Source organism: Megascapheus bottae, chromosome 3 (genome assembly GCF_031878675.1).
Source record: "Megascapheus bottae isolate mThoBot1 chromosome 3, mThoBot2.hap1, whole genome shotgun sequence".
Lineage (NCBI taxonomy): Eukaryota > Metazoa > Chordata > Mammalia > Rodentia > Geomyidae > Megascapheus > Megascapheus bottae.
Window position 1 is genome coordinate 34,884,748 of NC_143511.1, and position 27,102 is coordinate 34,911,849.

General features: G+C 46.9%; 1 protein-coding gene across 4 annotated transcripts in view; it reads left to right on the plus strand.

The window, feature by feature from the left end:
• LOC150065284 (semaphorin-4D) overlaps nucleotides 1–27,102 on the plus strand; it is a 91,103-nt gene that overhangs the window by 56,918 nt on the left and 7,083 nt on the right. For 2 of the 4 annotated variants that reach the window (XM_090329865.1, XM_090329866.1), the window contains exons 4-17: nucleotides 4,591–4,909; nucleotides 6,487–6,632; nucleotides 9,565–9,627; nucleotides 11,060–11,158; nucleotides 14,757–14,850; nucleotides 15,799–15,912; nucleotides 16,617–16,768; nucleotides 16,981–17,156; nucleotides 17,238–17,394; nucleotides 18,342–18,564; nucleotides 20,397–20,512; nucleotides 23,231–23,403; nucleotides 23,478–23,521; nucleotides 24,681–26,989. In XM_090329865.1, the coding sequence (XP_090185991.1) occupies nucleotides 4,804–4,909; nucleotides 6,487–6,632; nucleotides 9,565–9,627; nucleotides 11,060–11,158; nucleotides 14,757–14,850; nucleotides 15,799–15,912; nucleotides 16,617–16,768; nucleotides 16,981–17,156; nucleotides 17,238–17,394; nucleotides 18,342–18,564; nucleotides 20,397–20,512; nucleotides 23,231–23,403; nucleotides 23,478–23,521; nucleotides 24,681–25,603 (2,586 nt within the window). In that variant the 5' untranslated portion in view covers nucleotides 4,591–4,803 and the 3' untranslated portion in view covers nucleotides 25,604–26,989. Of the gene's footprint in view, nucleotides 1–4,590; nucleotides 4,910–6,486; nucleotides 6,633–9,564; nucleotides 9,628–11,059; nucleotides 11,159–14,756; nucleotides 14,851–15,798; nucleotides 15,913–16,616; nucleotides 16,769–16,980; nucleotides 17,157–17,237; nucleotides 17,395–18,341; nucleotides 18,565–20,396; nucleotides 20,513–23,230; nucleotides 23,404–23,477; nucleotides 23,522–24,680; nucleotides 26,990–27,102 lie in introns of those variants that run through there. The other 2 variants (XR_016534937.1, XM_090329867.1) reach the window with 2 other exon arrangements.

The following is a 27,102-nucleotide window of genomic DNA, read 5'->3' on the forward strand; positions in this document are numbered from 1 at the left end:
TGGAGCTATAAAGGGGACCTTAGGCCGGTAGAAGAAGGTTATTTTATTTCTCTAAGTACTAGACTGTTGGGGTCACAATATGCATCTGTGTGCAATACACACGTCACAGCATTGTCATGATCACGCCAAAACACTCCCTTCCCAGTTGTCATGGTTTCAGAATAGGCATGTGTACCACAGTTGGTATTGCCCCCTCACCAGCTCTGTCTCATACCTTGGTTTCCCACCTGTCATAGCACTGGGGCACCAGTTTGGTACATGAACAAGGCCAGAACATGTCTGAGGCATCCCTCTGTGTCTTGCTTGCCTCTGAGAGGTGGTATAAGACCAAGCCTGCATCCTTGGGAACCCTGTGCTGGCAGCCAGACACCAGAACTCTGAGTGAGTCTCTGCTATGCAAAAGTGCCAAGGATCTACTCTGTCCTGGAAAAACTGAGATGGGAATACTGTTTGCTCTGCGCATGACTCGGGCATTCCTGAACCTATTCCTGATTCCTAGTGTGACAGATCCCTTTTTACCCTCAGTGTGCAAAGTGGTAACACGGGTTATGCAGGCCAGGCCCCATCACTGGCAAGGTATGGCTAGGGAGGACTGTGGTAATCCCTTCCCCCCACCACCTGGTCAGTGGTCCTCACCTAGAGGGAAGGCATCTTCTACTGTCCCAGTCCCAGGGCTAGAAGCAGTGTTAATGTTGAACCACACTACCCGAGCCAATCTGTGCAGACAAGAAACAGGCAGGCCCGATAGGCTTATCCACACTGGCATCTGCAGTGAGATTGGGACAGAGCAGATCCTGGCAAAAATGTCTGCCCACAGCTCACCTGAGGCTCTTGTCAGTTTCCCTGGGTGCCAGTGAGGAAGAGGCTTTCAGGTCAGTGTGCTGTCCTGATCTCAGCAGGCACTTCAACATCTGCTACGTGGCGTTCTCCCTCCCTGCCAGATCCCAGAGAGGATGACCCACAGGTAAGATGCCATACTAGGTTACAGTTCACTCGCTACAGGAAGGTGACACACATGCATGCACGACAGAGGCGTAGGTGTATGCACACACTTCAGAAATGCACAAATACACATGCTCATATGCACACATGCATATGTAATCACTGAGCTTGAGTGTACACGGGTACACGGACACATGCATATACTTACAGGTGCATATGCTCATACAGATGTTTACATGCACAGGTGTGTCAGGCATTCACACTGCATGCCTGTACGTGTTTGTGCAGAAACATGCATGTGCACAGCTTTGTCTAGCCCCTATTCTTGCCATTGCTGGTGCTCCTGGTTTTTCTCATCAGCCCCTGTTCTGAGGTCCAGGCCCTTGAGATGGAGCGCTGGTGTGTGGCAGAGCGGGGGCTCAGAGCCCCTCCCAGTCCTGTCTCCTGCCATTTGAAGAGCACAGCCCCTCCTGGGAAGAGCACAATGATTTGTGCATGTAATGGCCGTGGCATTCATAACCCTGTCTAATGGGCTTCTCTGTGAGCTCCTTCGGCCTGAATGCAAGGCTTCAGCTTCCCACCCTGGCTGTGCAACATGCACTCAGCAGCCGCCATTCCCCACAGGAGACCTTCTCTTCTCAGACCTCCTTAGGAGAGCAGTGCGCACTCCTTTGTCGTATGATGTGGGTTTAATTTAGACCTTGAGCGGTCCCGTCAGTGACTGGGGAAGGCATCATTTCCTAGAAAGTGCAATGGTAGCAGCTCGAGGCATGTGTGGGTGTGAGGTGTGCTTATGGGAAAAAAAAAAAGGAAACAAAGCATCAGGGCTTCTTAGTGTCATGAAACAAACAATGCAGCAGCTCCTCCCCCATGCCTCCACCTTCATGCATCTCCACCCTGTGGGACATTTGACCCTTCATGTGGCTTGTTTTATGACCCACTGGGGAAGAATGGTGGGGTCTGGGCTAGGCTGTCACAATCTGTGTCCACTGATAAGATAAATGGGCTTCAGACCTAGGCAGGGATGTGCCAGGCAGGGCTTGTAGGAGCAGAGAGAGGCTACATTGTTCCCAACATGCACTGCTCCTAAAGGAAATACTGAGTTTATGGAAGAACAGTTTCTAATGTGTCCATTTGGGGATTTATTTTGTGATGCTTTCTCCTGTTAGGGTTTTGATCCTACCTAGGGTAGGATCCCTACCTTGGGTTTTAGCTGTGATGTTGGGCTTCCCTGTTTCTGCTCTGCCTCTGAAGGACTAAACTGGGGAGATCTAGTTAAGTCCTTGTGTCACAAATTATACCAACAACAGCAGGAAGAGGGAAAGACAGTGTGGGGGGTCAGTGGAGGCACTGAGGAGATGATCTTGAAATAAAGGGTCACTGCACTGGAGGAGGTAGCCACCAGAGCACCTGAGAATGTTCTAGAAGAAGGAAGAGCATGTACAAAGGGTCTGAGGTGGCCTGAGGAAGGTCAGCATGCTTAGGAGTTGAGGAAGAGAGACAATGAAACTAAATAGCTAGTAGTTCCAGAGCTGGCATTTCACAGAGTCATATCCTTGGTGCTTGGTGAATCATCCTACTTCCAGGAAGGTATTTGATCCCTCCCCCCCCCCCCCCCCCCCCCGCCAGCTGCTTTTAGGGTCTACACTCCATATGAGCCCTGCTCAGTCTTCCTGTCCCTGGGACCATGCACCAGAGATGGCATGACCTGGGTTGGAATCTGTTTTCTGCTGAGCTGCTCTGCTCTAGGCCACAGGAACCAGGGCACTATCATTTATTTTAAATTTGTCTTACCAAAATAGCTAACACACTTTGTATGGCTTATGGGAGAAAGCAACCCTTGTGAATCTTGTCTCTCAGGCCCCCATTCCTGCTGCTTGGAGATGATTTCGGCTATTCTAGACATTTTCTTTCCGTTCCTTAGGATTCATTTTCACCTGTTTCCTGATGTTTTCATTGTAGAAGGTGGTGTTTAGAGAGTTTACTATGTTGTGAATCGTCACAGGCTGCAGCTGGTGAGATTTCCCCTACTCTCTCTCTCTCTCTCTCTCTCTCTCTCTCTCTCTCTCTCTCTCTCTCTCTCTCTCTCGCTCGCTCGCTCTCGCTCTCTCACTCTCTCTTTCTCCAGGCTTCCCAGGATCCTCTCTTCATGTCTGTTGCAAAAAAAAAAATCAGTGATGTGGGTTGCAGGATTATGTCCAGAGAGGAGTCACAGGTCTTGTCCCTTCTCTCCACTTGAAGAGTTGACCCTGTTCCCACATGTCCTGAAGGCTTGTTCCTAATGCATGGCACACCTTGTCCATAGCTTTACAGGCTGGTGGACATTGGTGGCTGTAGTAGGAAAAGTGCTGTTCTCCTTGTCCCTTGCTTCCTTACTGTGGGGCCTGCATCTGGGCTACAACTACAGGGTGGGGGTTCTGCAGAGCCGTGGGTTTAAGGAACATTGTGGCAGAGGACATGGAAAGGGTAGGAGGCATGTCAGGCTGACTGTCCTTGTTGTTCATGCTGCTCCTTTCTCTGGGAATGCGTAGAAGATACTCGTGGAGAAGAGGCCACACTGGGGTAGTTTCATAAATGCCCTCTTAGCATTGTTGCTGGATTGTGGCACATTCGGCCCACATAGAGATAGCTTTTGAGAGCCCCATTCACCCATGACTCCCTCTCTGGCCATTGCCTCTCCACTCCCTTCACCCCCCCTCCCCCGGTCCCTTGAAGGCACTCTGGGGCCTTGTGAGCAGGGCCCACACTCCTGCTTCTATGTGTGGCCAAGGCCTGCAACTCAGTGAATGGTCTGAGAGCAGTGCCAGTATCCTGGCCACCAGCCCTTTGGCAGCAGCATGAATACTTGAGTGTTAGAGGCAGCAGTTACTGGGATCAAGACAATTCTGTGGCTGTATCCAAGGTCCTGCCATGCTTTATTCTCTCATGATGGTTGGAGAACGGGGAATGAATATGTAAACTTGCTCCCCCATCCATCTTAGTCCTTAGCTTTCCTGCTGTGTTCTAGTACCAGGATTGACACCAGCCCTTGGTGTTGGCCCTTAGTTGTTTGTGAGGCCCAGGTCCAGACTGGCCCTTTGTTCTGTGAACAGTTGTTGGGACAGGGCTAGAAAGCTGAGAAAAATGACCATGGATCGCTTCACGGCAAAGAGTAGCCGATCCCTAGCCCTGGAACATTCTGGTTCCAGAAAGAAACAGGACATTTCTGACCGCCACCTATTGGAAGAGACTGGCTAGTTGCTGCTTCCTTCCCTCAGCAGCCTGGACTAGAAAGGAAAGATGGAGAGGGAAGGCCCCAGGCAGGCAGGAAGGTCTTTCAGGAAGGAAGCTATTCAGTGACTGTCCATTCCCATCGGGCTCAGGTCAGGTCCATCTTAAGAGTCTGATCTATGGTGTGTGTGTGTGTGTGTGTGTGTGTGTGTGTGTGTGTGTGTGTGTGTGTGTGTGTGTGTGTGTAGAGGATGATGAGCCCTGGGGCTCATGTGTATGCAACCCCCCCTTCCCTAGCCAGCAGCTTCTGCTCCTCAGCAGATAAACTGCCAGCAGGAGAGGTGTGGGAGGTAAAGGGAGGGAGCTGAGGGGATGTTGAGAAGCAAGGGTGGCACGAGACCCAATATCCTGACATGTGACCTTGTTTATCTCTCCCAGTGTTTCCTCTATAGGCCTCACAGAAGCACTGGTGGCTTTTGACGTTCAGGAGGTGAGCGTGGCCACTTGTTACCTGGCCATCAGGGAGATGTGGCTTCTTGGGGACCCCAGTACTCATCATCTTGGAGCAGAGTGGCTGGTTTGATGAACATCATCTCCACTGCTTCCTCCCGTTGCCTGCCCTGCTGAACCTGTAGCCCAGGGCCCCACCCTATGAGGATGAGCCGTGCAGTTGAAGGGCTGCTCACAGCCCTAGTGGTGGCATTTGGGACAGCAGTGGCATTTGCACCAATACCTCGGATCACATGGGAGCACAGAGGTAAGAACCAAGGCTGGGGAGGGGACCAGACACTCTGAGGCTCTGAGATAGACCACTTGATCTGCAAGGTTCTCTACCCTGGCTTTGGGGTCCATTCTGCTGCAAAGAGGGATGCTTTGGTGATTGGAAATAAAACATAAGGCTTGCAGAAACCACTGATGGGGTCTAAATTAGGGGAACCTTGAAGGGGAGCTTCTTATCTAATACCCTACAGTGGTTGAGAGACTATCCAGCACAGGTACCTGTCTGCCTATGGCACCTGAGGGAAGAGTGAGGTGGGGACAGCTTTAATATATGTATTTCCTGCTCTCTAGTCTTAGCTGTGGTTATTTCCTCTTCTGAGATCTGTGTGTTGATCTGCAGGTCTCTGGCCCTAGGGATCCTGGGTATTATGAATACTGGGGATTGAGCAGTGGACATGCTTTCACACAGGGCTCAGAGTCTGGGACATGTCCAGGCCAAGGCCATTGTGCCTTGGTAATGTTCCTCTCAACCTTAGGTAATGCTCCTGTTTCTGCACTGGAACATTAGAGCTGCAAGCCTTAGCACCTGACCCATATTGTTTTGTCTTGTTTTGCATTTTCATCCTTCTTGGCACCTGCTGTGTGCTGGACACTGTGTCGGTGTGGGAGATTTCAACTATATGTATATGTTGTATATGCTCTCAAGAGCCCCTCACTTACTGAGAACAATCATAGGACCATCGACCGAGCTCCAGAAAACATCAACTTTGTTGAAATTAATCACAGCTTTAGAGAGCAGTGGGTGGGGCTCCCAGGATGAGTATGACACAGGTTATAAGGACATTACGGGCAAAAGAAACAGCTGTGAGAGAGGGAAGGATGCTGTAAGGAGCTAGAAATAATTCCAGAACTTCAATCCCTTGGACACTTGGTAATAGCTATGTCGAAATCCAAGTTGAAAACCCTTAGATTGCTATCAGGATAGCCATCAAGACAAACAACTTCTGTTGGAAATGAATAAACGCTTAGCTGGGTGTGGTGATGCACACCTGTGATCTTAGTTCTCTTAGAAGAGGAGGAAGAGGAAGAGGTGTTTGAGACTGGCATGTGCCACAGCAGTTACACATCATAGGCGACAAACCGTGACATATGTGTGGGAGTTGAGACTCTCAAAAACATACATGTATATATAAAATCTAAATCACTATTTTTTTCCAGACCTAATATGTGCTTGATTAAAGATGTGTGGATGAGTTAGATGAACAAATGAAGTTACTTTTGTTTAGGATCCCCTGAGAAACCACTGAATGGGGGGCTTGGAATTGAGCAGGACTTAGAAGGGTGGTTAGGTGTGTTTCCTTGGGTCCTGCACATCAGCTGCAAAGCCTGACTGTGAAGTGGCCCCTATAACATGCCCTTGATGGTGACCTTGCAGGTCTGACCTGGCCTCTCTCCTTACCCATCTGCCTCTGCGTCCCTGATCACGCAGCTTGCACTTTGTCACGCTCACTATAGCCAAGTGAACAGGTGCTTAGGATCTCTCCAGACCTCAAAAATGACCCTTTGGCTCTGTCCTCCTTTCCTGCCTCTGACAGTTTCTCTTGTCTCTTACAGAGGTAGGACTGGTGCAGTTTCATGAACCAGATATCTTCAACTATTCAGCCTTGCTATTGAGTGAGGATGAGGACACATTGTATGTGGGTGCTCGAGAGGCCATCTTTGCAGTGAATGCAAGCAACATCTCTCAGAAGCAGCATGAGGTGAGTTATGGGTTCTGCTACCCAGGCACTGTGGAGAAAGGCTGGAGTGAGAAGGCCTGAATTCCCTCCCTGGCCTTGCTTTCATGTAGACTTACCTCACTTACAAGCAAGTCACCCAGCCTCCCGTGCCCTCTTTTCATCTTTTCCTTTTAAGCTTTTTATTATAGAAGTCTTTACCATGTACACAAAAAAGAGCCCTGCTGTGGCCAGTCCTGGATAATTGTATCTTCCATGGGTTGGGCCCTTGTTCCGGCCTCAAATTCTCCTTGCCTCTGGTGGCCTTCAGGCAAATCCAAGTGTCATTTTCAGCTGCGCAACTCTTAGGGAAAGGAGTCCTTTTCATTCAAATAAGCAAAAAACAGCACCCCCCTCCCCCAATTTTACAGCATCCACTATTCAGTCAGTTCAAATTTCCCCAACTGGATTATGAATTTTGTTGTTGTTGTTGTTAAAAGATTTATGTTGAACCCAGTGAAAACACATGGAGCTCCACCGTTGCATCTAGTTATTCTGTCCATCTGATCTGTGTCTTGGTCCACCCTCAGTTTCTTTTCTGCACCACCTGTCTTATGCTCTAGCCTTGTTGTTGCGCCTTACATCCTTACGGTCTCTAATGTGAGCCTCTCTCTTCTCACGTCTTCCTCGGGGGTTGTCTTGGAACCCGACCTTGTCCTGAACAGAGGCCAGACGAGTATGGCGCTCTGCAGACAGGTTCTTCCCTCCTGAGCCTCAGACGTCGAAACCAATGTGTGCATCCTCCTCAGAGTCACAAAATGTGGAGTTCTGTGTCTGTCTTCCCGTCTCTTCCGTCCGCCACAAGTCTCCTGGGAAGGAAAGTGCATTTCGGTCTTCTAGGTCTAGTGAACATGGGGATAGATGCTGGAAACTCGCCTTCATCTACCAGTTTTCAGAAAAAGGAGTTCATGAGTCAGTTCTAACCCAGAGGGCAAGAGTGAGGTTTCGATGGTTTGATTTTTTAGTGCTACAGTGATTGCTGTAAATGTGTATTTCACTTCCACCTCAATAGTCCAGTCCTCTTTTGTTTTAGTTGTGTGATTCTAGGGATGAAACCAGGCCTTGTGCATGCTGGGCAAGTGACCACCAGGGAAAAGCTCTAGGTCCTTATTTGAGTGGTCAGCTCCTCCATCCTCATGGCAGGTCTTGGGTTAGATGCTGGTGGGAGCAGTCTGGTTCTCCTGCTCTTGGGCTTAGGCTGCTCTAGAAAGTATCTCCTGTCCCTAGCGTCTGTGGTTCTGTTCTATCGTATTCCTAATTTCTGACTGACAGGACAGTAAGCTTCGGAATCTTTCCTTCTCTCTACAAATAGAGTTTTTCCAGGAAGTTGCTGGGTACTGCCTGGCTCACTGTCCACTCACTCTTTCCTCTGTGCCTCTCCATCTCTCTCTCAGCTCTACCTTCTTGGTGACCTGGGCAGGGTGACGCTTGGCAGAATTTCTTAATGAAAAGTCCAGAAATATGACCTTAGCCCTTTCCACAGATGGAGGAGGAGCCTTTTACATTCTGAGGGAAGTTGCCAGGCACTTGGGACCTTGTTAGGCTCTTGGACATACTGATTGGCTATCTATTGTGATGGCTTTACCTGGGATAGGTTTTTCTGTCCCAGGAACACTTGGGTGAGATCACACTTGTTAGTTCTACATGATATTTCACCTGGGTTTCTCTCTCCCAAGAAGCGTTGTGTGCTTCCTGACTACTGGGCCCCACATCTATGTGAGTCTCCAGAAATGTCTAAATTTTTACCTTTCACCAGTTTCAGGGCCTCACACAGGAAGAGGTAAAAGTCATTTAGGAGAGGACAAGACAGGAGTCTAGGGCCCTTTGTTGCTCCTTCCGTTTTGTGTTGCTTTCTCTCCTGTGGTGGCATTGGAGGGGGGGTACACACCTCAACAGCTCCTGATACTGCCTTGAAGATCCTCCACAGAGCAGCACTGAGTTGGCAGTGGTATTCACACTGTTACCATCAGTTGTGGCCAACATAGGAATTAGGATTGTGCCATCCTCTGAAGGCTCCTTTGTATGTGAGTGTGTGCGTATGCACATACACACTAGTACTAGGGGCTTGAACTCAGAGTCTCAGAATTGTCCCTCAGCTTGCTGTAAATCATAGAGCTCTAACCATGGAAGCCATAGCTCCATTCCCAGGTTTTTACTGGCTACTTGGAGATAGATTCACAGACTTTTCTACCTGGGCTAGCTTTGAACTGCAACCCTCAGATCTCATCCTCCTGAATAGCTGGGATTAAATGCATTAGGTACCCTCACCTAGTTCCTTCTTCAATTTTAGTGACTATCAAAGTTTTTTTTTTCTTCTTACACATATTAATTGTATATATGAATATTTCCATACATGTACAAAGTATGCCATGATTAAATCCAGCTATTTCTACCTGCCATACCCCATCTGTTCTCTAGTAGTCATCACTCTACTTTTAGGTTGGCTAGTTTTGGCTTCCACACACGATAGAGAAAATGTAGTGCTTGTCTGTCTGTGTGCACCTTATTTCACTTAATGTGATGTCCTCTCATTTTATCCATTGTACTATAACTGATAGGATTCCTGTCTTCTTAGTGGTTAATAATATTCCACTGTGTGTGTGTGTGTGATTATTTAGCTTTTAGAAAAAAGTCATCTTTCCCCACTTCAAATAGTTCAGTTTTGTCCTGTTCTTTGAGGTTAAAATCAGGACTGCTAGATATCTTGATTTTGAGATGATAAACATAGCATGTTCAGGAAAGGCCCAGGTCACTCCTCGGTTCCTCCTTTGCAATTTACTTTCTCCTCCAGCTCAGAATCCTCTGTGCTCTGGACCCATATCATGCGCTTTTTTAAAACCCCACATTATTATCCCACATTTGTTTTTAAAGAGAGAATGTGAAATGAACTAAACTCGCACTTGCTCCTCCCTCACAGGTACACTGGAAAGTCTCAGAAGACAAAAAAGCAAAATGTGCAGAGAAGGGGAAGTCAAAACAGGTAAGTGCCAGTTACAAAAGCTCACATGCGCTCCTGAGTGGTTTCATCTCCTGAGTTCCGCATCCTCTGGATTCTGCTGGGCATGGTGTGTGTGTGTGTGTGTGTGTGTGTGTGTGTGTGTGTGTGTGTGTGTGTTCCAGATGTCATCAGGACCATTGTCACAGGGCCTGGGGGAGCTTAGTCCTTCTCCTGAGCACGGAGATTGCCAGACACAGGAGGCATTTGAAAAATGTGCTCCACATATGAATTGTCATATTTTGACTGTAGAAACTGATTTCCAATGTCTACTGTCACATAGTACAAAATTCAGGATTCCTGAACCTTCTCGCAGCTTGAGGTCTGGGGATGTTGCCAAATCTTGGGGATTCTAGGTAGAAACCAATTCCTTAGGCTCCTAAGTAGAGTGACAACTCAGGAAGCACTAGAGTGTCCCATCGGGAGCACTGGGTCACCCTCAACCTACTGTGTCACTGTGCCCCTGCCCGTGGCTAGCAAAGGTACAGATTCTCAAACTGATCTCATCACGGCTCATGACCATAGATCCCTAGAGTTCATAGCAAAAATTTGCAGAAGATATTTCTTAAGAAGCTTGAAGGTTTGTTGTTGATGTTCAATCTTTTTTTTTTTTTTTTTTTTTGTCTCTAAACCAAGTGTTACCTGAGGAAGTGGTAAGGGAGAGGACAGCAGGCTCTGATGGAATCACACTTTTTGTAGCGTCTTCAAAGCAGAGGGAACTGGAAGTGGCACTGCTCCCTGGGCAGAGCACGAATGTCCTGGAACCCCTCCCTGCCCCTTGGTCAATTGTGAATTACATCTACCAGTTTGAAAACAGTCACAGCCAAAAGAAACTTTACTAATTTGAGATAATTTCAGACTGTAGCCTATATAATCCCAAGTACTGTTCACCCGAAAATAGTATGTGGGCTCCTAAGTAGAGCCTTTGTTTTCCTGCTGGGGCCTTTATGATACACAGCTGGTGACACTCCCTCCGTGTGCAGCTTCTCCCCTCTGGGGAGAACCCCTTATTTCCTGTTCTGTGGGCAGCATCACCTGGAAGGCAGAGGCCTTTTGTGTAGATTTTGTAACCGAGGGAATGATTTATGTGTTCAGCGAGTATAAAATACATTTCTTTCCACATTGGGGTCTCAAGGACAATTTGAGGTCAGCTCCTTCCTTTGTTTTGTATACAGATCTTTACTAAGTACCAGTTATCCACCCAGCTGGGAAATATCACCAAAAAAGCCTGTGTACACATCGGAGATAACATGACATAGCTCAGCTGATAGTTAAGGAGTACAAAAGGTGACGGGCTAGCAGACTCATCTCTATGGGAATGGCAGGGTGGAAGGCAGGGAGCACAGAACAGACTTCACAGTGTGGATGCGGAGGGCACTTTAGTGGCTGGCTATTGATGGTGTTTCTCTCCCCACAGACAGAATGCCTCAACTATATTCGGGTACTTCAGCCCCTCAGTGCCAGCTCTCTCTATGTATGTGGGACTAACGCATTCCAGCCCATTTGTGACCATCTGGTAAGGCTTGTTTCCTGATCAGTTGTGCTCTCTGAGCTGTGGTTAAAGAACAGTGGAGCTTTGGGGAAACATAAAATGAACTGTAACCCAAAAGCACTAGGATTTTTTTTTTTCCACTTCTGCAATGTGAGGGCTAGGGCAGGCCCCTCTGGAAAGTTTCACTAGGCTGTGGTGTTACTGCACAGGGCATGGATTGAAGCAGGACTCAGGTCACTTGTGGTTCTTGGAAATGATGGAGAGACATACTAGCAAGTGACCTGCTGACAGGTACTAACTACCCTCCGCTGGCCTGATAGCTGTCTTCTCCATCCTGCCGTGGGAGGCGAGGAGGGGCTTTCCACAGCTAACCACCAGGTAGAGGGAGAAGCTTAAACTCTCTCAGTTTATCCCGTGGGGAGAATTTTCTTTTTATTCCCATACTCTGATGCTCAATTTGAAAATCATCAGCAGAAAGAGAATCGTGTTTTAAGTAAGTGCATCGGATGGTTGAAAATGAGGCACGTTTTCCAGTAGCCAACTTTGGATTTCATAAGTTCCTGGAAGATATAAAGCATGTTATACAGTGGCCCCTTTTATGCTAGGGACATGTTTTCAAGACCACAGTGAATGCCAGAAAGCTTAGGTAGTACCAAACTACCCGAGGTTTGTGTATCTGATATCCAAAGTGACTTCTGAGTGTTTTTCACAGGCGAGTAGTGCATGCAGCCCGGACACATAGAGCAGCGGGATTATTTATGTCCTCTGCAGGGCATGGCGGTGGTCATTGCACTACCCAGCACTATAGATGCCTATAAATGTCTGAAACCATACCGATAGGTATTGACCGATGAAATGCAAAGCTTTATTTTTCATAATCCTTAATTTTATTTTCTTAATGTGCTAAGAGATAGAACTCCTATTTACTATGCAAGATACCCTAGGTTTGATCTCCACTGCAAAAAAAAAAAAAAAAAAAAAAAAACCCATAACAAGGGTCAGAGAAATTAAAAGATGTATGGACTCAGAAAAATGCAAAAATACAACAAAATAAACTGATATTGTACTGGAAGCACTTTTCATATAAAAATGTTTATAGCATTGCCATAACTAGTTTAGTTGGAAGCTTCAAGTGCTGTTTTTTACACTTATATGTGGTAGGAATAGTGTAGACCTGTAACTTTACCCAAAGCGTGTCCTCGCACTTGCGTGTACTTGTACGTGTGCACACGGACACTCCAGTCCTGGGGAATGAACTCAGCCTGCATACTATCTCTGAGCTTTTTTTTTTTTGTTCAAGGCCAGTGCTCTACCACTTGAGCCACAGTGCCATTTCCAACTTTTTGGTTAATAAGACTCTCACTGACTTACTTGCCTGGGCTGGATTTGAACCATGATCCTCAAATCTCAGACTCCTGAGTAGCTAGGATTACAGACATAAGCCACTGGTGCCTCGCTAACTTTCTCCAATAATTTGAATAGAAAATTTGAAACAGTTTTCATGTGTATCAATCATGTGGATTGTACAGTTGGGGATTATGTTTATACGTGTGGTTGTATGACCTAGGATTTTCAACTGCCTTCGAAATTATCCCTTAAAAATGGTGACAGCTTTCCTAATTCTGACTTCATTTCTGTAGCTAAGAAAATAGGTGGCCAACTACTCAGAATCACGACTTCTTCATCCCCTTTACACTTTGCCCCAATAGCTGCCAAGTATCTTCTGGTGAGATAAAACGATTCATAGCACATGGAGATTCCATTGTCATTCCACTGTGCATTTCATAGCCTAACGGAGCAATCTGGATACTTCTTTTTTTCTTGCACTTATTGCTAAGATATCAGGTATGCCCTACCTTGCCCAACTTCATACCCTGTAGGTGAAGTCTCCATGAACTTTTCTGTCTAGGCTGGTCTAGAAACATGACCTTCCCAATCTCAGCCTCTGTCTCAGCTGGGGTACCAGATACTTGCCACCACTCCCAACTTTTGGTTGAGAAGGGCGTCTCATATGTATCCCGCTGAGGGTCTCCACCTGGAATCCTGATCTCAGTCTCCCAACTACCCAAGATGAAAGTGTGAGTCACCAGTGCCTGACTTCAGTGACTGCCCTCTTGCAACTTGTAGGGCTGGCTCATGCCCATGAGCCCACAGGCCAGCATTTCCAGCCAGAGTCTCCTGGCAAGACTGGGCTATCAGCAGTACTCAGCAAGTCCCTCCTTTTCAGCTTTTCCAGGCTAGTAGATACCCAGTGACATCTCACCCATATTTTCCAGGTGTACCTTAGAATTCTAGCAGGCTTATTCTACAGGTGGGTCTTTTGTGCCTAGCCAGTTTTGCCTGTCTTTCCTCCTGGGTTATCTTCTTACATGTCTATACATGTTTCTTGTATATTCAAGGAAGAAAATGCCTCATTTGTCATTTTTGGGCATTCCCCCCAGTTCAACATCTGTGCTTGTGTTTTGTCTTGCTCTTTTCTGTGAAGAAAGCTTTCCAATTTTTCCTGTAGTTGGTCTGTGTACTTTGTTCCTTATGTAGGTGGGGGTTTCTTGTTGGTAGAGATTATACAAGATTCAAGTTCTGACCTGTACTTTTAGTGCAGCTTGGGTTTATTGAGTTTTTCAGATTATGGATATATTTTCTAGCATATATTTTCATGAGTAAGGAGAGGGAGGGATCCTGTTTCTTTTTTTCTGTATAAACATTATGTTCAAGTGGTTGTACGAAGGAGTTGCTATCCAACAGAGTAGTATATGAATACAAGGTGTCAGTCATCCCTTCCCTCAATTTTTTCTGTAGAATATGCATTGAATGTTATAATTCATTCCCCCCTTTTCTCTCTTTATTCCTCTTATTTTTGTTTTAATTTTGTGTTACCTGCTGATTAGATAATGAAATTCTCCCTGTGTTTATTTTTTTCTACATTTTTATTAATGTCATAAGGACATTCCATTTTTGGCATACAATGTGTTTGTCAGACTCACTCCCCTGCCACTCCTCCTTATCCCCCTCCTTGCTTCCTGAAAAACCTCATTGAGCTTCATTGTTCCTTTTTCCTATGTGTACCTATTTTGGCCATTTTTGTTCTCCTTTACTCTTGCTACCATTTCCCATATCTGAGGCAGGACCTATTTTATATTCCTGACATTAATTTTTAAGTGTATATTCAGAGGGCTTTCACCATGGTGCTTTACACGTGCATACCTTGACATTTTAGTCAGCTTGACTCCCTGGGTTATTGCCTTTCTTATACTTCTATCCCTGTCTTTAATGATAGTTAAATTATACATAAGGTCTCTGGTCACTATGTCTTATATTTGTTTCTTACTGGCCTCAAACAGCTCTAGTAGAGATACCAGTATTCAGGTCCCCCTTTTTCAGATAAAGATATTGAGATCCTGGGTCACTTATTTAGGGCCCAAACCCCTAAGCTGAGGAACATACAGCTAGGACTACAACCCTGGTCTTCAAGAGTAGAAGCCATGTGACCCAGCTCCTATCTGCTCTTCTCTGTTGGTCATCCAGGAATAAGGAATCTATAAAATTAAATGGTACCAAAATACATTGCTGCTAGAGAAAATCAGATTATCTTAAGACACTCTTTCTTTTTATTGCCCTGCAGAACTTAGAATCCTTTAAGTTTCTGGGGAAAAATGAAGATGGCAAAGGAAGGTGTCCCTTTGACCCTGCGCACAGCTACACATCTGTCATGGTTGGTGAGTCTTTCTCCTCAGGCTCCCTCGCCGCTGAAGCTTATGGCCAATATTCCATCCCCATACAAGGCACTTGGCTCTCCTTCTTTCCTAGTCCTGTCTTGCCTGGCCTCATTTTAACATCAGCAGCCTTTATAGAAGTTTTATGTCCCTCAGCACAGACTCCTTAGGAAGTTTTTGATTCATTGTTTAAAGGGATAACTAAACAGTGTAGCCTATGGCTTTCTACACAGCACTCAGATATTACTGTTAGGGAGTAAAGTGAGTAGTCTCAAGACATCTGCAGTGATTGGGTTGTGTGCCTTGTAGACAGATAGCCATTACTGTATGGTCTCCAGCATACAATGCTTCCACGAATGTTTTTGTTGTTGTTGTTTTTACCACTGTCATGGTATGAAATGCACCATAACAGCATTCAGTTTTCACTTTCAGTACCGCGTTCACTGAATACCAGCAGATACTCAGAGCCTTATTACAAAATAGACTTTGGGTGAGGGATTCTGCCTTCCGCTGAGCTGGTATAAGTGTTCTGAGCACATATGGTCTATGATCTTTATTGTTTGGTAAGGGAGGGGAGCTTGATATATTTCCAGTAGCAAGGGCTTCCAATTAAGGATGGTCTTATGAAAATATAATCCATGATAAGTGGAGGGGCCATCTGTTTGCTGTTATTTCACTTGAATGTGGCAAGTTCTTGATGTGTTCAGTTATTTCCTTTAAATCATAAAATACAGCTCAGTGTGGCACCTACAATTTTTCCCAAGGAAAGACACAGCTATAGAAGTACAAGGGCATCCCAAAAGTGAAGGAACTGGCTTTTCCCCTCTACACAGGGACTTAATTCAGTTACAAAGAAGTCCTGTTAAACACTCATCCATGTCTTCGTGCCACAGCTAGAGGAGCTAATCTTATTTCCTTTCTTTGTTCCTCCCTACTCCTGGGCTACCTCAGATGGAGAGCTGTATTCTGGCACGGCATATAATTTTTTGGGAAGCGAGCCCATCATCTCCCGAAACTCTTCCCACAGTCCCCTTCGGACAGAGTATACGATCCCATGGCTGAACGGTAAGACACGGTGCAGCTCTCTGGTGTGTGCATTTCACTTCACATCTCCTCTGCCTATTCCTAATCTCCTTCAGACCTAGGTAGTAGGGACACCACTGGCCAGGACAACCTACTAGATGGCTCTTGACTAAAAGAGTCTTGTCTTGGCATGGCATTAACCTTGCAGGTTTTGTATCAGACTGCCAGAGCAGGTCATATGGGATCAGAACGCCTTGTTACCTCCAGACAGCATCTGGCTGATACATGAAATTGGGGCCTGGGCTCTTTGTGGGGCTGGTGACTAAGAGGACCTTGGGCTACTTTGAAGCTTCTCAGTGTAGAGCAAATCCCATGGCCTCCAAGACCGCCAGCTTCTCCGTCTTAGCACACCTGCTTCCAATTGTTTGGAATCACTTGTTAAAGCACCGGGTGCTCTGGCTGCCTGCCAAAGAGGCTCCATTAACCATCTGGGGTGGGAGTCAAAAGATACCGTGCGTGGCCTCTCCTGGGCCTCTGAGGCTGAGAAGGATGAGATAAGCACAGCCAGGCTCAGTAGCATCACCATTCCTGACTCTGGGGTTGTTTGAGATGTGGCACACATATTGCAGATATCCTTACAGGGAACCCCCAGCCCCACGGCTGCACTGAGTTGCCTGTGATACCATGAGGAGCAGGCAGCGACACAACTACGTGTGCAGTGCCAATTTTGTGTCATCTCTCTGCAGAGCCTAGCTTTGTCTTTGCGGATGTGATTCGAAATAGCCCAGATGGCCCCGAGGGTGACGATGACAAGATCTACTTCTTCTTTACCGAAGTATCCGTGGAGTATGAGTTTGTTTTCAAGTTAATGGTCCCTCGTATTGCCAGAGTGTGCAAGGTGAGGCCTGCCCCGCCCATCCTGAGCCTCTGCTGTCTGGGAGCAGGGCTGGAAACGTTACTTTCCCTGACTTAGGACCCCTTCTTGCTACAGATGTCCCTGTAAGGGGCCTGGCTATGAGCTAGTAAGGGTGGATAATTCACCCAGTATGCAGACTACCTGCTTATGGATCATCTAGGCTCCCCTGTTATAGCCCCTACTCATTGTTCCAGGGGGACCAAGGTGGGCTGAGGACCTTGCAGAGGAAGTGGACCTCTTTCCTGAAGGCCAAGCTGATCTGCTCCCGGCCAGACATAGGCCTGATATTCAACATATTGCAAGATGTCTTTGTGCTGCGGTCCCCAGACCTCAAGGAGCCTATGTTCTATGCACTCTTCACCCCACAGCTGTAAGTGCCTCTGGAAGGTACGGTGTGTGCCTTCTCTGGTGGCCTACTGCGTTGTGCAAGCTCATGGCCTCTCTTTTGCAGGAACAACGTAGGCCTGTCAGCAGTCTGTGCCTACACACTGTCCACGGTGGAGGCAGTCTTCTCCCGTGGCAAGTACATGCAGAGCACCACAGTGGAGCAGTCCCACACGAAATGGGTGCGATACAATGGGCCGGTGCCCAATCCACGACCTGGAGCGGTAAGTAGCATGGTGGCTTGAAAGGAAGGGCTGTTCTTATCATCCACGGGTTCGGTCCCACAAGATGAAACTTGACAAAGACAAAGGTGCCAGATCTTGCTGTGGGTCACCTGGTCACAGGAGTCTCCACCCAGCCAGGTAGCTGCTAACCCTGATTGCTGAGGAGCACGGCTCTCAGTCCTTCTCTGTTTGCTTCTGTGTGTTGAGTAATGGATCTCACGAGACTTTCCTTACATAAGTTGTGCTACTGGCAGGCTGTTTTGCGAAAGTAACATTGCATAATACATTTAGGGACTGTGTCATCTTAGTTTCCTGCTGAGAGAGAAACAATTTCTCCACAAAGTCTTCTGCACTGTCATGAGCTATTCTGTCCCCGACAAAAAGTAGTCAGTTTTAGGTAAAACAGTCTAGTCATTTACCCAATCCTTATTTCCCACATGGTAAGAGGGCATCTCTGTGGCTCTTCTGGATGGATGACGCCCTGGTTCCCCTCCAGGACTAGATTTTTCTGTGAGTGTCTGACACACGCGTCATTATTCTTCTGTATGTAGTGGGCTCAGGTTCTGTGGTGCTTATGAGTTTTGGTTAATGTACATCAGAAGATTGGCACTCAAAGCGTTCTTGACTTTATTTTTAATGCTATTTAGTTGTTCAGCAGTGCGTTCTGTACTTGTCTGATTATGGGAAAGCTACCAAAGGATGAGTATTTTTCAATTTCATGGCTTAGCAGTCTATCTTCGATGGTTAATTCCTACTCTCATTATGCATCCAAAGCACAGTTTTACCCAATGGATATGCTTTAAAACTGTATTCTCTGAGTTCTAGGAAGAGCCCCCTCAGGTATCCCCTATCAGTCTTCTTTGGAGACATTCAGTGTGTGATTCTCAGTGCTTTCCTTCATTGGTGATGGACAGGCATGTTCACCAGGAAAACTTTTGCCTTCACAGTGCATCAACAGCGAGGCACGTGCAGCCAACTACACCAGCTCTTTGAATTTACCAGACAAAACACTGCAGTTTGTCAAAGACCACCCTTTGATGGATGACTCAGTAACTCCGATAGACAACAGGCCCAGATTAGTCAAAAAAGATGTGAACTACACCCAGATTGTGGTGGATACGACCCAGGCTCTGGATGGAACCATCTATGATGTCATGTTTCTCAGCACAGGTGGGTTCTGAGGGCTTCACCTTACAGCACATCTGTGTCCTTAGATAACAAAAGAGAAGTCCACTTAAAATGGTTCGTGGTAGATATGTTCTGTCGGGGTCCTTCGTCCCTGGTCCCTCTCGACTAGTAGGAGGGATGGGGAAGAACACGCCCCGACCAGGACGAGCCACGAGAGGACAGAGTCCACTGTCCTCCTGTACTCAGCCTTCTTACCCCGGAGCACGAACAGAGACGCCATGCAGCTTCATCAAGGCAGGAAAATCTCTCTCTCTATTCCCCAAATCCCTCCTCCTTATATTCGGTGCCGTAGCCCATCAGCACAACTGGTGGGCAGGACAAAGAGGTCCACGTGTTTACCCCTGCTACAGGTCTCAGCAGAAAGTTATTAGACATGGCGTTACTCGGCTCCCAACAAGGTTCATCTCTTGGGGTGACAAGAGGTTGGTGATAGTATGAAATGATTTTTTTTTTTTTTTGCCAGTCCTGGGCTTGAGCTCAGGGCCTGAGCACTGTCCTTGGACTTGCTCTACCACTTGAGCCTCAGCACCACTTCCAGCTTTTTTCTATGTATGTGGTACTGAGGAATCGAACCCAGGTCTTCGTGCATGCTAGGCAGGCACTCTACCACTAGGCCAAACTCCCGGCCCCTGAAATGATTTTTGAGCCATTACAACACCTGGACTTTTAGGTCTCTATGTCCATTAGCCAACTGGAAAGCTTATGAAAGATTACCAGTTCTGGTCCATGTCTGAACTGGGCTATTGCAAAGAAGTTCTTGTTGTGAGAAACCTGGTTGAGTCCTGTCAGTGGTAGTTATGAGCTCTGATCAGCCTGGCACTTCCTCAGTGCCGATTGGCCTGTCGCTGCAACCTGGAAGGACCAACACTGAGACAGGTCTTGACCTGTTGGAGGCATGCCTCCTCATCCGTACACTCTAGAACCAGTATTTCTGGACCATGGCCTTTAGCCTTGGCAGCTGGCAAGGCTCTGAAGCCCCGGAGCTTGCCAGCTGACGTACGGCCTTGCCCTCACCTGCCTGCAGCCCTGTCGGGATGAATCTCTGCAGAGCCAGTGGAACCCAGGAGCAGCCTGAGGTAGAAAATCAGCCTTCCACAATCTTGATGTTAACTTGATTAGTGAGGAGTGTTTGATTCAACAGGGCCTTTTATTTCATGAGAAAGTAAGAATACTTTGTAAATGTTTTTGTTGTTGTTGTTGTTGTTTTGGTGGGGGCAGAGGGAGAGTAGTAGTGTTTGAACTCACAGCCACATGCTCGTTAGAATAGAATCTATTGTGGAGCCACACCTCCAGTCCTGTGTTTCACTTTGTGTTTAGGATAATGTATTCTTTCTTGCTGGGACATGCAGCTCAGTCACCATCTGTGCCTGCTTCAGGCTTTCCATACAGCCTGAATAACAGGGGTGCACTACCACATCCAGCTTTGTTCTTTGGGGATGGACTCGCAGACTTTTTGCTGGAGTTGGACTAGACTGACATTCTCCACCTCCCACATAGCTTAGCATGATCCACACACTCCATTTTATCCAGATATGGACTGAGAAAGGAATCTGCCAACCTTTTTTCTCAAACCATTATCCTCCTGATCTCAACCTCCCAGTAACTAGGACTATCAGAGTGAACCCCTGGCACCCAGTTATTTTTCATGTCTTCAGCAACGCTGTCCTCTTAGTCTAAGCATTTCATTGAGAGAGTTAACTTGGGAGTGCAGAAGGGGAAGCATTTGCCTCTGAATGACCTTGATGACCTTGATTTGGTGGCCTGGGTGTGTCCCTCTGGGGCTTCCTCACTGACTTGGGGATTTGATCTTGCAGATTGGGGAACCCTCCACAAGGCTGTCAGCCTTGAGAATGAGGTGCACATTATTGAGGAGACGCGACTTTTCCAGAACTCTGAGTCAGTCCAAACCCTACTACTGTCTTCAAAGCAGGTAAAGTGGCCAAGGTAGTAGGGCTGGTGGCCCCACCCTTTGCTTCGTGGCTTTGCAGGTCTGTGTTGTAACCTGACTGGCCTGAGTGAGGCTGCGCAGGTGAGCTGGCCTTTGGATCCATATAGAAAGCTGTTTTACAAACATCACAAGGAGGTAGACAGAGATGGGGGGTGGGGGGTGATGGTCAGAACTTCACTGAGTCCTCAGAGTAGATGGCAGATGCCAAGTTGAGACAGGCCCTGCCCCATCCAAACATGTTCTTGTGTACTGAACCTTCAAGATTTGCAGACTTGCAGGTGGATGTCACCTTGTACAGAGACTCCTCAGTGTAGAAACTTGTAAGAGAAATGGTAAATCACTCTGTAGTTCTCACCTATGTCAATGTCACGCTTCCTAACCAAGGGAAGCAAATGTACATTCTGGAGGCTGGAGCCTTGACTGCCTGTAGAATACTGTCATTCTGACTTTTTGCCTGCCAAAGACCCAGAGTACCTAGGGCCTCTGCCCACATGACACAGGCACCGCCATCATCTTCCATGCAGATAGGATAGAGCCGGCCGCTCAGCAGTTGCATGTTTGCAAACATCCTTCCAAGTTTCCCGCCCTCTTCCCCAGCTGTGTCCACAAAGTGAGAAGTCTGGATGATCTTCAGATTCATTGCTTGGTCTTCTCGAGACATGAAAAAAGTGCGTTTGCTTACTAGTTCTGAAAAGGACATCTCCCAGTTGGTCTGTGATCTTCCAGATACTGAACATCTGGGTTTGTTTTCCCTTTTGTCTCCAGAGAGCAAAGGGACCAAAGACTTGGAAGTGTCTGTGTGAGCCAGCTCTCACCTTTCCCTAGTAACATCTGGAGCTCCCCAGTTGCACGTTTGCTTTCTCCAGACTTGTACAAGCACCTAGTTAGGCCCCTGTAGTGTTCAGTGTGTTTGGAAGGAACCGGGACCTAGCGTACAGTGTTCTCTGGGAGGAAACTGGGAGCCTGGTATGAGTTTCTATTGAGAAGGAGACCCTGCAGAGGCTCCTGTGGAGATAGGCAAATTGATGAGCCAGCAGGATCCGCCCCCATGAGCTCTCCCTCAGAGATAGGAAGTTCTCTGTCTGGGAAGCATCCCCAGCATAGCACCAAACTGTAACAGCCTGTATGTGGAACCCTCCCCAGGCAGTGTTCAAGGATTAACACCTATGTGCCCTGAAAGCCCCTGCCTGCTGGGGTCCTTGAGCCTCTGCTATTGGGGTTGTGAGTTGGTTGCTCAGGGCAGGTAAGAAAGATTGCATAGGCCCTTTGGGTTCCATGCCTTTCCCATAAGTTGGTTAGCCTTGGTGGATTTGGATGCATGGTCGTGTTGCTCTGGCTACAGCGCGCAGCTATTTCAGCCTGTCTGGGTGGGCTCCTTCCTTTGCCCATAGAAGAACCAGTAGAAAGGCAGCATTCTATTGGCTGTCCTCTAGTAGCATAGCTCTCCTGTCCCACAGCTGGGATGGTGGCAGGCTCTCTCACCTCTGATTAGCATGGCAGGGTTTGGTGTTAATAATGGTAAATATACTTGTAGATAGGAGTATAGTTCCCTGACATATCACTTGCCTGGCATATCCAATGTCCCAGGTTCCATTCTTATCAAAGGAAAAATAGACTTGAAATGTACCATCCTACCTGTCAATTATTTGTTCTGTTCTGCTATTTATTTATTTATTTATTTATTTGTAGTGGTACTAGGGCTTGAACTAGGGCCTGGGCACTGTTCCTGAGCTATTTTATCCAGGGCTGGTACTCTACCACTTTAGTCACAGCTCCACTTCCAGCCTTATTGCTGGTTAATTGGAAATAAGAATCTCATGTGCTGTCTCATACTTGGCTGGCTTCAAACTGTGGTCCTCAGATCTCAGCCTCTGAGTAGTAAGGATTACGGACATGAGCCACTAGTACAGCCCCCATCCCATCTATTTTTTAGGTATACAATTCAACAACCTTGCACCTTGCGCTGCAGCTATCCCCACCTTCCATCTCCAGAGCTTGTCACTTTTTCTGGACTAGAATTCTATCCACATTTTCTCCATCTTGTTCCCCTGCCCTTGGCCTCTCATGGTCTTCCTTCTGTCTCTCTGCGTTTTATTAGTCTAATCAGCTCCTTTAAGTAGCACCGCTCCTCTCTCACGCCTGGCTCATTCCACTTACTGCAGTGTCTCTGAGGTCCATTCATGGCATAGCACATGTTAAACTAACCATCCTGTTTTTTGTTTTGTTTTGTTTTGGTTGGTGTGGATGGAAAGGATCTGTAGTTGGGCAGTTCAGTGCTGTCCATGTAGTCCCCCAGCCTGCAGGGCTGTATGCACATGTACCACCAGAAACAAAAGGGCTGGGTAAGGCCAGAAACCATGAAGAGCCAGAAGCTCAAGCAGTGGCTACAGCTCAGTATGCTCCTAACCCTTTGTACTGCTGGCCAGACCCCTTCTTCTTTTCCTTCTTGAGACTTGGTTTTGAGATGGTTTGCACAAGAGCAGTGATTGATAGCAGACTTACTTGCAATATAGAGTCACAGACACATTGTGCAGGGCCCAGGCTCTGTCTTCTGTCTGATGTCATCCCAGTTTTCATCCTTTGGCGGGGGTGTTCATTTACCCCTTCATCAAGTGTCATATTTGGCAGTCGTCACAGAGGCCTGGAGCTCATGCTGTTGGTGATGTCTGCCTAATGCCTGTCTCTGCCTTCCACACACAGGGCAGGAAGTTTGTCTACGCCAGCTCCAACTCAGGAGTGGTCCAGGTCCCTCTGGCCTTCTGCAGGAAGCACAGCAGCTGTGAGGACTGTGTGCTGGCGCGGGATCCATACTGTGCCTGGAGCCCATCCACATATGCCTGTGTGGATATTCATGAGGCCCAGAGCCCCAGCAGGTATGGACAGGACAGTGTGGACTCCACTCCCCCCATGAGCGTGCAATGACTTATGAGAGCCCTTTCCCTTTCAGGCCTTGGATTCAGGAGATGAGTGGTGATGTGTCCTCATGCCCAGGTAAGTGCTCCCTATCGTACCATCCCCTCAGAAACAGCTTGGCTGTCCAACCATTTCCAGTGCTTCAGTTCTGTGGCATCTGTGTGTGTGTGTGTGTGTGCGTGTGTGTGTGTACTTTTCTTTCTGCTCTTTGATAGAGGTCATGTGTCATGTGCTTGATTTGTAACCTTCTTTGTCCCTTTGATTACAGAAGAAATATTTGTACTTGCGTAGGGTATAGTAGAAATCACTCTCTGACTCCAACTTTTCACTTTTCTGTTCCGCTTAGTTGGAGCTTCTTAACCAAAATAGTCACCTGTTAAGAATGAGAGGCAGTAGTCCCTGAGTACAGGCTGAGCAGTATTCACAAGAATGAAACTTTTTGAGTGCCAGTGTGACCCCACAAGTAGAAAATTTCACACCATGAAACTCACATTTCATGCACAAACTCATTTTAAATATTATTTAATTTACAGGTTCTATGTCTAAGATGCACTTGAAATACAAATGAATCCCATGTTTAGGTTTTAGATCTCCTCCCCAATCTGTATCTCATTTCACACATGCATATATTTCAAAATCCGAACAGACGCATGATCTAAAATTACTTCTGGTTCCAGACACCTCGGGCGAGAGACGTGTAGCCCGAAAGTAGTTTGACTAGTGTTCCTTTCCCATCAGGATCCTATTTTCTGTGGCTGACCATTTGGAGTTAGTAATGAAGTGAAATCCAGGGGTAGAATTTGGGCTAAGATGCCCTGGACCTGTCCCTCCTCTAAGCAGACAGCAGCCTCTAGGTTAGGAGAAGTAGGAAAGAAATGTAAGGCCAACACAACTTCAGGCCTACCCAACTGCTTGCAGAATCACTTGATATCTAATTCAGACACTTAACTGTCACCCAGACATTTAACTGACCATTGCTCACTGTCACCAGACTGATGAATTTTCTCCTGGGACTTGGGGTGAGAGTGGGATTTCCACTGCACAGAGCCCTCCTCCCCAGAGGCCTGCTAGCCAGGATTCATCTTGCTTTGTTCACGCATGTCTTTATCTTTTCGGTTGGCCTGAAGGTCCATCTTGCTCCAGTGGATGAGACTCTTGTGTCGTCTGTAGGTATTGACCCATATTTGAAAGCGGGTGAGGGTTGTTGATGCTGTGCACATTTATCTTGATGTTCCAGATAAAAGTAAAGAAAGTTTCCGGCAGCATTTTTTCAAGCATGGTGGTACAGCTGAACTCAAATGCTCCCAAAAGTCCAACCTGGCCCAAGTGGTGTGGAAGTTCCAGAATGGTGTGTTGAAGGCTGAGAGCCCTAAGTATGGTCTTGTGGGCAGGAAAAACCTGCTCATCTTCAACCTGTCTGAGGGAGACAGTGGGGTGTACCAGTGCCTGTCAGAGGAAAGGGTCAGGAACAAGACAATCTCCCAGCTGCTCACCAAGCATGTCCTGGAGGTAAAAATACTCCCGCGGTCCCCAGTGACCACTACTTTGTCGGCTTCTCAGACAGAAGGTCGAAGAATAATCCCCAGGATATCAGCAGCCTCTTCCCTAGAGTCGTCTGCTTCGACTCCAGTCATCCAGGCCACCACCACAATTGCTATCACCCCCCCTCCCAAGCCCCCGCCCACCAGCACTTCCTGTGAACCAAAGGTTATCAACAAGGTCCCCCAGCTTCACTCCGCCAAGACCGTGTATCTCAAGTCAAGTGACAACCGCCTTCTCATGTCTCTCTTCCTCTTCATCTTCATCCTCTTCCTCTGCCTCTTGGTCTATAACTGTTACAAGGGCTACCTGCCTGGACAGTGCTTGAAATTCCGTTCAGCCCTGTTGCTGGGGAAGAAGAAGCCCAAGTCAGATTTTTCTGACCTGGAGCAGAGTGTAAAGGAGACATTGGTAGAGCCTGGAAGCTTCTCCCAGCAGAATGGAGAGCATCCCAAGCCAGCTCTGGACACGGGCTATGAGACAGAGCAGGACACCATCACCAGCAAAGTCCCCACAGACCGAGAGGACTCACAGAGGATCGACGATCTCTCCGCCAGGGAAAAGCCGTTCGATGTCAAGTGTGAACTGAAGTTTGCTGACTCGGATGCTGATGGAGACTGAGGCCCCATTGTGTATTCCTGCCTATGTCTTTTCAGTCTGTATGTGGAGAGCTTAGTGTTTAACCAGTGCAGTAGCCGAGTCTCAAGATTGTGCAGCAAACCTTACCCCTTTGTCTTTTCTCTTGAGTTGAAGCTGTGACTTGTTTCTTTTTGTCCGTTTGGAAAATGACAAGCATTGCATCCCAGTCTCAAGTTCCGCGGTTGTTGGAGTACTTTAAGACGTTTGTGGGTAGTGGCATGGAGTTACTTTTGTTTCCCTCCCCCCCTCACCTTTTTTTTTTTTTTTTGTCCTGAGGGAGAGATGGTGACTTCCACTGGCTGGGAAGAGGACTCCTTCTGCTTCCCCTTCTCGTAGCAGCTACTAAAAGATAATTTAATTCCAGATTGGAAATGACATTTTAGTTTATCAGATTGGTAACTTATTTGCCTGTTGTCCAGATTGGCACTATTCTTTTCTTCCATTTAATTATTTTTTAGTATTTTTGCCTTGATTATGTTGATAACTTTGGTCTTTTTTTTTTTTTTTACAATTACAGAAGCCAGATGTTTAATATTTAGAAGATGTGCATCTTCTATGTTTTATTATATGATATGCAATGTGGCTTATGTTGCTTAAGGTTCTCAGGGATAGACTCTTTTTGCTGAAGGCATTCTTTCTGCTTTTGGGAAATGTGGACCTAAGACCACCTGTTGAACACACTCACATTTTGATGTTTATTCATTGAGGGAAGCATCATTTTAGACTTTCCTTCTTTCTCTTTTTGTTTTTTGTTTTTCCTTTTGGTCTCTCTTGAAGAACATTGCCCCATATCCACAAGGCAGGTTTTGGGTAATGATTGGGCTGTGACATGAGAAGTGTTTTACAAGTTCATGGCAATCCCGCTGGTCACAACCTCCTGTCCGCACAGTCAGCATCTTTGGGAAGATGATGTTGGTGGTTTGAATACCTCCTGTCTCATGTCATACCCATTTTCCTTGGGCAACCCCTGTGGCTCAGTTTCACAGAGCTGTCTTCCTGGAAGAGAAGTGGGCCAGCTAGATGGGGCTACCAGCTGTGGGCACGCAGCAACCATTCCATTCCAGATGGCTTCTACGACTGTCACTAAAGATGTAAACGGGCGGTACGATTTTCACACTCATCTTGCACTCCATATCCCCAGTCTGTAAACACCCATTACGAGGAGACATTTATTCCATGGCAAAGAGCAATAAACCGGTTTCTGTGTGTCTGTGTGACAGCTTCATCTGCAGCATGATGTGATTTGGTCATTTTGGTGGCAACATCTGTGGTTTTTTTTTTAAATAAGATTTACTTTCTTTTTATTTTTCTACTTTGAATTGTATATATTTGGAAAGTACCCAAATAAATGAGAAGCCTTATCATTGATTTGGGCAGGCTGTTACTTAGTTACTTGTGTGGTGGTTCCCAGGGGGATAATCCTGGGCACTTCCTTTTCCTCATCTACCTGTCTGTTGCCTGTTTTTGCATTCCCCAGCATG